This window comes from Hordeum vulgare, chromosome 7H (assembly GCF_904849725.1).
Source record: "Hordeum vulgare subsp. vulgare chromosome 7H, MorexV3_pseudomolecules_assembly, whole genome shotgun sequence".
In the NCBI taxonomy this organism is placed as follows: Eukaryota; Viridiplantae; Streptophyta; class Magnoliopsida; order Poales; family Poaceae; genus Hordeum; species Hordeum vulgare.
In genome coordinates, this window is record NC_058524.1 from 590033945 (window position 1) to 590044674 (window position 10730).

The 10730-nt window shown below is 40.3% G+C and overlaps 1 protein-coding gene across 2 annotated transcripts; it reads right to left on the reverse strand.

Moving 5' to 3' along the window:
• Window positions 1-257: 257 nt before the first annotated feature.
• On the reverse strand, window positions 258-9322 carry LOC123408585 (mechanosensitive ion channel protein 2, chloroplastic-like). Of its 2 annotated transcripts, XM_045101661.1 has the most exons (15): window positions 9173-9322; window positions 7774-7945; window positions 7613-7672; window positions 6247-6404; window positions 5550-5670; window positions 5368-5462; window positions 5110-5223; window positions 4932-4992; window positions 3994-4143; window positions 3801-3911; window positions 3417-3584; window positions 3201-3314; window positions 2361-2417; window positions 860-1242; window positions 696-788 (listed from the first exon to the last, which is right to left on the reverse strand). In XM_045101661.1, exons 2-15 carry the CDS (start codon window positions 7849-7851, stop codon window positions 782-784), a joined length of 1677 nt encoding a protein of 558 aa, XP_044957596.1. In that variant the 5' UTR covers window positions 7852-7945; window positions 9173-9322; the 3' UTR covers window positions 696-781. The 2 variants fall into 2 exon arrangements, with proteins under 2 accessions (XP_044957595.1, XP_044957596.1); XM_045101660.1 differs by having other exon boundaries at window positions 258-1242; window positions 9173-9319.
• Window positions 9323-10730: the final 1408 nt, after the last annotated feature.

Sequence of the window (10730 nt, forward strand, 5' to 3'; positions counted from 1 at the left end):
AACCCGACACGCCTACCACACATCCTGTACCCCTTCCTGCCCTATTTTCACATACCAAATCAGACACACAGGCATAAACTTCACCAGAGGAACGATGCAGATAGTTTAACGAGATATTGTAACCACATGTTTGACCGGGTGACGATATGACGGGAGATAAGCACACGGCCGATCATCAGCATCCACCTGACCCGGCCAAGCAATCACCCACTTATGCCAAACAAAACCAAGCACTGCACTACGGTCTACAGCTCTCAGAACACAATGCTGGTGCGACCACCATTTCAAACATGCCTAAGATTGTCCCACAAAGTCAGAATGAGGCAGCCGCAACGCAGATAATATGAAACGCCGACGCATGTCGGCTCAATTTATGTTTGATACGCTACACCATACGTGCAAGATGATGTCCGTACGCAGGGAGCATAATCAATGACTAGGCTACATCTTATTGACTAACAGGTTCCTTACCAAACAAGGAGGCATCAGCAAAGATTTACAAAAATTGAAAGACGCGACAGATAGCATTTGCACCAGCACACAAAAAGGTAGGCATGGTGACGAATCCCTGGCAAGGACCCTGCTTGAGCTTGTATCGCCTGTCAAGAATCAAAGTTCATGTGGCCGGCCTTCTCCCGATGACTTGATTGGCCTACCTCATGGTATATGGCTTTGACCTTTCTTATCCTTGGGCAATGAGCCAACCTCAACTGTGCCTTGCTCGCTCTCGGATGCATGAGGATCTTTTCCTCCTTCAATGGGGAGTGTCCTCTTGGAGCCCTCAAGTGCTACACCTAGAACAATGTTATCTTCCAGGGCAGGTCTAGATTCTTTCTTAGGATTAGGAAGAGAAACTGACCCATCTCCTTGTCGCTCCGTGGCATCGGATCCTCGAGGCTCCCCTTTACCAGCCAGAGATGGCTCCCCTTTTCTCTGTTCCTTCTTATCAGAGTTGCTTACACTAGCACTATCTGGTGAACCTGACCTCGTCTCAGCCGATGCGCTTGTCTTTACTCTCTGCTCTTCACGTGAGGTTGATCTAGATTTAGACTTGCCTTCACTGACCTTTGCAGAGGTGTCAATCAGAAGTGGGCGGCCACGGACACGATTGTACATCTCCTCTCCAAAAGGAATGTTATCTATGTCTGCGTTGCCATATGATTTCTGGACCGTTCGTGTTTGGGTAGCAAGCCTTGCCCTGTGATGGCCAACTATTCTAAGAAAATCCAACATAACCTCTTCCTGTTGTGTATTGGAACATCAAAAACATTATATCAGTGTTTTGAGTGATATCTAAATGCTGATAAAATAAACATACATCATGCAAAATGGCTTCTAGGCTTCTCCTGTCAAACTTCATCTACAAACAAAACGAAAGAACTCCTATGTAGTCTTACCTATTAATATCGGAGAGGAAATGATAAATGAAGTACCACATAGTGAACAGATCAGGGGTTCAGAACTCATTTGGACTAATTGCTGATGCTATGCATAGATTCATGCAAATATCGTGTGTATGTTTCGAATTTAAGGCTCAGTGTTGAAACATTAAGTCATGCTATTTGCACATCTTAGTGTATCGATACAGTTTATACTGTCTTCGTTTGTTGTCAGTTGTTTGATGACAGGTAGGCAACTGCAACGTCCCCATAGCATCAAAACTTTACAGGGAGGACCAGGACCAAACAGAATCAGCAAGGTTTCGCAAACGGCTGGCAATATTATGTGCAATAATCATGCTGCATGTCTCCATGATTTTTATCCCATTACCAAAACCACCTGCTGGCTTAAATTTTATACCAAAAAAACCCACTTTATCAAGTTTATGCACATATCCTGTTCAAAAAAAAGTTTACGCGCATATCACTTCACTGCGATATTTGATTAGATTTTCTTGTAGCACACGGCTCACACACTAGTTGATGCTACGAATTTTAGTGTGCATCGGGAAAAGTAGTGCCAGCTGCAGTTTTTATACTCCAGTTATTATCAAACTGTCATCCTGATTGGTGTTTCAAGGCATTTATCTGTACCATTTGGATTTTGTTACATGATTAGGAAAAATGATTCCGGGTGGTTTACCACTGGTTTCCATAAGTAACTGGTCAAAATCCAGTTCTCGCCAACTGGTGAGAATCAGCCTGGAAACAGGAAATGGAACCTTGGATGTAGACATGTAGTTCTGACATGGGGTGATGGGGACACATACACTCAATGGATCAGAATGTTTTTTTACGAAAACTACGAGCTAGAAACATGCACAGAACTTGTACTTAGCACAAAACATGCATATCCAAACAAAATATGTGCCCATTATCTACTGCAAGCAGAATATATAGCATGCTGTATAGATATGTTACCTGGACATTAAGGAACTCCTCAAAATGTGAAGTCTTCACAAAGCAGGATATGTAAATCTACAGGACAACACAACAAAATGATACCAACCTTAGATATTTAGGAGTTCAGAACTAATGTAAAATGGGAAGTAATAGAATAGAAGATTGTGTAATATTTTAAGAATTTAAACAAGATGCATGAGCATGAAATGAAGAATCTTGACACCAGTTGAACACAAAGGCAAGAAAGTAGATCTGAAAAAAGAAAGGAAAAGAAACAACTGCCCAATGACATACATCTTTTTACTACCTGCATCCATCTTCCATAAAACTGGACAACTTACATATTGGGAGTTCAAAGATTTTCACACTGAAGTGTTGCCGATGTAAAATTGATCTGTCTGTGTTCTAGATTTTGCACTAAAACCATAGTTGCAAATTTTGAGGAGAGCAGAATGAAATTGAATAATAGCTTATTATTACAGGGTTCCGATCAGTTCCTAGCTCAGTTCTTTTTATTTTCCAAAATAGTAGAGAGACACCTACTGAGCATATATTTTTTTCTCGAACACGAAGGAGATAAAAAAAATGCTCAGTAGACATCTCCCTACTATTTTGGAAAATAAAAAGAACCGAGGTAAGAACTGATCGAAACCAGAGCCTTATTTTTGTTTACCTTGTTTAAAATATGCTCAGTTCTTAGCTCAGTTGTTCTTATTTTCCAAAATAGTAGGGAGACGCCTACTATTTAATTTTTTTTAGAAAAATAAGGTTTGCCACGCTAATGATACAACCCTTCAAAAGTGATCATGCACTAGCATACATCTAAAAAATCAAATTACTAATAATATAATAAAGTACCATGAGAGCTTGGGTCGTTTCGTCAATTTTCTCAAAAAATACTCTTCTATGTAGCCTCTGTTGTTCTATATGATGATTTTTAGCCAAGACTTTTCTCATATCCGCAACAATTATCTGCCAAAGGAAAACAGAGAGACCAGTTTAAGTTAGGTTACCATATAATGAAAGAAGTAGAAGAGAGAGATGTAATGTGCAAGACTGATTCAAAGCTGTTACACTAATTTTTCCAGCATCCATGTGGCTTATCGCAAGATAAGTCTTAATACGCCAATGGCTCCTTCGAGTGTTATTTCTCACTATGGACACTGTGAACTTATGGTTAGGAATGTATATAGCTTCTTTGTCGTCACCTCTAATAACTGTTGGAGACCACATACCAACACGCTGAAAATCAAATCAGTTTAAGTTAGTGCGATGACAAGATGAAGCATCAACAAAATTTGGTATGAGCGTGCAACTAGTATCAAACTATCAGTACATAAAAACAAAACCATGTATCGTGGAAGAAATAACAACATACTCAGATGACTATCGTTTAAACACGTACGTAAAATGAAACATATCCACAGTAAATGGGAAATAGTTCAAGAAGACACGAACCTCAACAACACCAGTGATCTCAACACCATCTATTTTTGCCGTGATCCATTCGTTCACAACAAATGGGCGTGAGGCGTTGAGCATAACACTCGAGATGAAGTTAGTCAAAATCTGCAACGAATTGGGATAGCTATTAGCCTATTTTAGCACTATCGCACAAGATTATACTATCAATACAAAAGTTATGTAATACCTCACGACCAGCAAGCGTAAGCAATACTGTCCCAAAACCTCCAGCAGTTATCCACTTCTTGGTATTGACACCCAGCAACTCCATAAAGAGAGAAACAGCAGCAATCCAAATGCCAGTATAAATAGCTTTCACGGTAAAATCCAAACCCATCTGCAAGAAAGAAATTTCGATAAGTGCGAAATAAAAATAGAAATAGAGGATATATTGATTGTACAACTGAGAAGTTTAAATTCCGATCACATTAACAGAGTTCAATTCAAGCTAAGAAGTACATGCTGTTGCCATCAGCTTTGTTTCATAAGAAATACGTATATGCTTGGAATAAAGAGACCATGGTGAACCTTGAAATAATAAATTATACACTATTTCACGATCATAACACCCCCCCCCCACACACACACACACACAAAAAAAAAAAAAATGGTGCTAAGAATAACTAATGAAAATAATGAAAAAAAATATTTAAGCAAACTACCACACAACCTCCAGCCCACCTGGTATGTCTTCCATCATTTACGTATGCTATACCTAATAAAAGATTTTGATGAGACATGAAAACTGAGAAGAGATGCATACATGCATATAAGATGCATGTGTGCTGCATATACAGACATCGGGATGAATGTGTGGTTGTGTATGCATAATTCTAGTGTACGAAGTACCTAATCAAGTTGCATACCTGCGCTCAGGTCATGCATGCTTGCTTACATGCACCAAGCTGACTGAACATCAGCAGATTCCCTAAAGGCTAAAGGTTGTCCGTTTGCACCACTAGGTGGGGTAGCTATTGCTTGTTTATGAAAATTAAAATGTATTTCCTACATGTTCCTTAAAAAATGGCTTATATCAGTAAGATCAAAATCAAGTTGATAGAACTACAGCAGGTACTCAAATAATGTGAAGAGATTCTAGCTATATTATAAGAATATTAATCTTACTTTTTTTGTGTCATTGGGGTTACGCACATCCACTAGGAATTTATGTACCTGCTGAATCAAGCTAAAAGAAGATAAACCATGTTAATACTTCCCAGGCTTTTCATTTGACTCTAGTTAAATGCTGATTCATTAAACTAATATCAAACAATCAGCAAGCCTGAGAATGTATCATGTGCACCTTGTAAGAACATATGCAATAGCCAGAACGGTAGATAAAGATCTCACAAAAGTTACAAGACGTGTTTTTACAGCTTGGCTTGCTGATGAACGTAGCACAACTGGATCCAAACCCCTGTAAGGCCGTGTGTGAGAAAAGAACAGAAATAAAAAGGAAAATCTGCAACTGATACATAGCTAAAAATTCTGAGGCTGCAATATCGATCAGATAGGAGTACACTGTGCAAGAGAACATCACTTAACACGGTTGTGGTTATACCTGCAGATTAGTGTTGCTCCTGTCCAAAGAAGCAAAGGTTGAAGGTAGGACCTAGAAATTAGGTATGTGGGGCTCTGTTTCCAGTTTCCTCCGTGCTGCAAGGTATTACAGAATGTTGAAATATTTTTTGCTAGTCATAATAAAATAAAATATAAATATGGTCGCATATAACAGAAGCATACATCAATACGGTTTCTAATGTCCTTCACTAGAGGCAAAAAGCCCCATAGAGCAAAGACAATTATTCCAACTGCAGGTGCCACAAGGGCAGTGGCAGGATTTTCAAGTAAACTGTCACACGACCTGTCAAGGGGGAAAAGGCTATTAAAATAGGAAGTCGAGCATAAATCGACTAGCATTTAAGATGGTATAGCAATAATCTTAAGAGAGAGAGAGAAACAGGGTAAATAAGAGTACACTGAATTGGCTACGAAATTTATCCAGCTGGTGACTATCATCATCACTCATAAAGGTAGGTTCCATTTAAGGTTACTAACCAAACTATATTGGCTAACATGTATGCAGCTTAATTCATAATAGTGTTTTTTATGTCCCGCCATATCAATGCTGCCATATCGAAAGGCATCCAATCAGTAACCTATAATACTGAGTTCAACAAGTTACTGAAAATCTTAGCAACTGCAATAAGAGTAGCAAGTGAACAACCACTGAACAAATCATCTGATTATCAGTGCCACTAAGATACTTCAGTACCATAATACCCACCAACAGTACAGTGTAGATAGGCTGCTAGATATTCTAGTTCACAAAAACTGAAAGATCCAGATTTGTACTGCTGGCAGTATGTGTAGTCATCGATGAGAACTATCTAAAAATTCAACACACTTCATAAGTAAATGACGCCACAGGGGGAACTACCTAGCCAATGCTGATGAAGTGCTCCTGACCAGCGGAATTTCCTTCCAAGACACTGGCAAAGCAAAAGATTTAGCACCTGAGGCCCTATATCTACAAGGCACATAAAGCATGGGCCTGTAGCTCCTCTCCAACACGTTCTGAACCAATGAATCTTGCCCCTGCAAGGGATATTCTGAAGATTTACAATACTGGGAGATGTTGTTTAAGGTATACAGTACTGGCACAAAATATATAAAAAAGTTTATTATGATAGAGCAACAAAAGGAGGCTGCGTATTTAAAATGATCTAGCAGATATGCAAGATTCATCATTAGGAGAGAGATTTGTTTAGTAAGGAATTTCAAGATAGGGATAAGCAGATAGCACACTGGAGATAGTTTGACTCTTATGGGATAAGTCGAGTGGTCAGGATGATGAGGGTGAATGCCCTATCCACGGTGTACATTATCCTACACCCAAGCTATACCATTGTGGAAGGTTCACAACAAACATTATGGAAGTACGATCACTGTATGTATAATAAGCATCACTTTCATGCAGTCAAGCAGAGAGTACTGTTTCAGATATTAGTGATGCATATGTTTTGTACACCAAAGATATGCCCACTTCAGCAAAACTGTTGGTAATGCAAATTTTGGAAAAATTTACTCAATATCCCCCCAAAATGATATTTACATACCAATGGAGTAAGATATATTAGAAGAACATCATCAGCTAATCAACCAACGCAATCGATGTTTTCATTGGTGCATACTTGCCCGTTATCAGTAGTTCAACAGTTAGTTCTCATTTCTCAAACTATCAGTAGATATGACAAAACATGGTACATGACCTACTAGTTAAAATACATGTCGATGAACTTTCAGTGTCCGAAAGCATATTTCCATTCAAATGGAGCAGCATAATTTTTGTGGGGTATTTCTCATAGAGGATCCACGGTCTATGAAACCATGTGAATGATGTTGTTTCTTGTCTGTAGACAACTCGAACAAAATGTGATTCAGTTCTACATTATTTGTGCTGAGAACATGCAGCAAAAAAAAATACCTCGAGGTATTTGGATTTGTACCTAGCCTTATCTGGTGTGTCTGCGTGAAAGAAAAAATGACAGGAATGGCAAATTCTGTCTGACATACATTTGTATAGCCTTGAAACATATGTTTGCTTCTGCTAAATTAACAAGTACTAGCTTACACTAGGCACAGAGATAGAAGGATACTTCACATATCCAAAATAAACAATACACCATCAGTTAAACGTCTTCCAGTGAAGTAAGACAAAAGCATCACAATACCATTCTATAAAGTATACTAGAATAATTAGAATATGCTGTTAGCTTAGCAAGGCTGAAAGGAAGGAACCATACATAAGCAACTGAAGGAAACGAATTGGATGGCAAGGAGAGAGAACAACGCTTCTCCGGGCTCTGTAGGGGGGAGGGGGAGGGGGAGGGGGAGGAGAGCAAACACTTGAGAAATAGAAAATAAAGATAATATGGATTGCAAGTAAAGAATGAGCAAGTTGTACTCTAAATTTGTTGATTTGGCTAAATCTGCTGGTAGTAGTCCCTCCCTGGAAGAGGTGAGATGTCATCCCAACTGCCATCTCAAGCAGAACTTAAATGGGACGCAGAATATTCACATCCACTGATTGAGCTGCTATCAGGTCCTCCTGAGTTGGTGGTGCTAGTTTATTGACCCTGAAACAGAAAAATATGTATATGAGTGAGTTTTGTGGCAGGCTAGCTCTCACAAGATACAAATAAAAAATGTAGCATGGGACTAATGCTTCCCTTTCTTGAAATGTACAGAAATACCACAGGAGTATATGAACATTTAACTGACAAATATGTATATGAGTGAGTTTTGTGTCAGGCTAGCTCTCACAAGATATAAATAAAAAATGTAGCATGGGACTAATGCTTCCCTTTTTTTTGAAATGTACAGAAATACCACAAGAGTATATGAACATTTAACTGACAGCCAAGTATGGCCGAACGCAAGCCCCACCGGAGCCCTGCCCAGAAAATCAAACCATATCCCAAGCACAACCACTAGCCCTACTACCCACAATCAACTCAACAAACGCCAAGCACAGTCAGTAATAACCATCTTGAGAGTATAAATAGGAGTAATCTGTTCATAAGATGCTCTTATTAATTGGGTGGTGTATTGCAATGCAGGGGGTCCTTCTGCACTCAACACTAAAACAATAGTTGTATCATGAGTGAGGGAGAAGAAAGGCTGCAAGCTACTCCAAACATTTAGGGGCTACTTACCGCATATTTACAGCTATACTGCGACAATGGAAACTGAGATTGCAGTACCAATACAACTATGTTATTTTGGTGGCAATGGATAGTCCGCCCTCGCCCCTCACATCGTCTAATTCAAGAGCCTTCTAGCACTACTGGGGCAACGCTAGAACCAGAACATATAACAGATAGTACGAATTTGCCTAGAAGACTGGCTAGCTTCCCCGTTTCCCATGACAAACCAAGGCATCTTTGGCTCATTGCCACTGGCCCAAAGCCCCCACAACTCTGATCGATTTTAGTAACGCCCTAGTATTTGGCTTGGTTTTCCTGCGAGATTCGGCGCTCACCTGTGTCATTTGATCCGCCCACGCCCTACAGAATCACGCCACAAATTTCGGGTACCAGATACTTCGATAGCTATATGTTTCATAGCAGGGGGGAGGATCTAGCCGAGAAATGGATAACGGACTGCTACTAGCACTCCACGGGGCGGGGATTTGGATCGTGGCAACGAAGATTCCAGAGCAGAACACGGGGTACGGCCCAATCGACCTAGGGTTCGTCACCGACAGGGGAATCAATCGAGGCCCGCCGAGAGAGAGAGAGAGAGAGAGGGATCACCACCCCGCGGCGGCCAGACGAGGAGGGACGAGGGCAGGAGGAGAATACCTTCGAGGTGGCGTGGCGTGGCGGCCGTGCTTCGGCGGGGGAGGGTTCGCCGGCGGGGAGCGGTGGCGGTCTGAGAATGGCGCTTGGGAGGCGGAGGCGGATCACGGTTGCTACGGCTACACTTTTGACCTTTTTTTTTCCGCCTCTGATGAAAACTCTGCGGCTTTGACACCTGTGCTTGCGCCGGGCGTCCGCTCGGTTGGTGGGTAAATCATCTGGTCTGGGTACTCACGCCGTTCCAGCGGAAAAAGGAAGCCCGGAAAATCTTGTTCCCAAATGTTTTGTAAAACTAGATGATGTCCTGCACGTTGCTGCGGGATTTTTGATAATCCATTTAAGGAAAGTCAGGATTTAAATTTCAGTAACAAAATGCCTTGCCCATTCCATCTACATTGAGGTAAGGTCAATAGGCCAACACATGCCTCACCATGGAGGTTTGCAGCATGTACACGGATGATATCATATATCAACAATTGACACAAATACATGTACTCCAGTATGATGATATATGTAGTCTTGTATCGCTGAAAAACATCTAGAATTATGAGAATCTTTCCTGCATGTTGCTACCAGATTGTAGTCATCTTTTTTATAGAATGTTGATATATAAGCGGGGTTTACCATTAAAATTCCAATTCCATGTGAAATATACTATGGATTGATGTGCCAAAAAAATAAGAACACATAGGATATTCATAATAGCTGAGAAAGTAGTCTCCCACTTATAATAACATCAAGGTATTATGGTACATCTGCTCAAAAAAAGTATTATGGTACGTGTATGTGTACTGATTGGCCAATTGTTTGTTGAGCTAGCAATATATGAAGAGGCTGATATTAAATCCATGAAATTTTCCATATGGAAAATACTATACATTTGTGCAGTGGAAATTTGAGAACATAGCGGATATTCATAATGCGGGAAAGTAGTGTTCCCCTAAAATAACATGAAAGTACTATGGTCATGTATGCGTATGAAGAGGCTGATCTCAAATCCATGGCAATTTTACTGATTCAATATTGATAAAAATAACATTCAAAACATTCTTGATAAGAATATACTAAACCTGCAAAAAAAATAAAAACATATAGTAAAAAAAAATGGTATCTGAATGAACTAAGAAGAGGTGTGCTCTTAGCTAGCACATATGAGAAAAGGACGCAGGTCATTAACACCAAAAAGTTTCCTTCCAAAAGCAAGCACGTTTTTTGCAAGTCTGTTATGCTAATCATCTCACTCATAGTCGCCCCATCATGTCCTGGAACAGGAATGCATCCAATCCAAACTCCTGGGCACCCATCGACGGCATCCCCAAGGGACATCCCATTGTTGGATTCGACTTCAAGTGTTCCCTGCTTCGGTGACGCTGTCAAATTGTCTTGCCATCGCCAATCATAGCCTGGAGCAAACCCAATGCTTATTACTCCCAAGTCCCAACCATTAGTTAAGGAAACAAACATATGAATCATGAACTTTTAATACAGATGAGTAAGATCTAGCGGCTGATGGGCTCACACACTCGAGGCTGTAACTGTGTAACATCTAGGGAGCCAGATC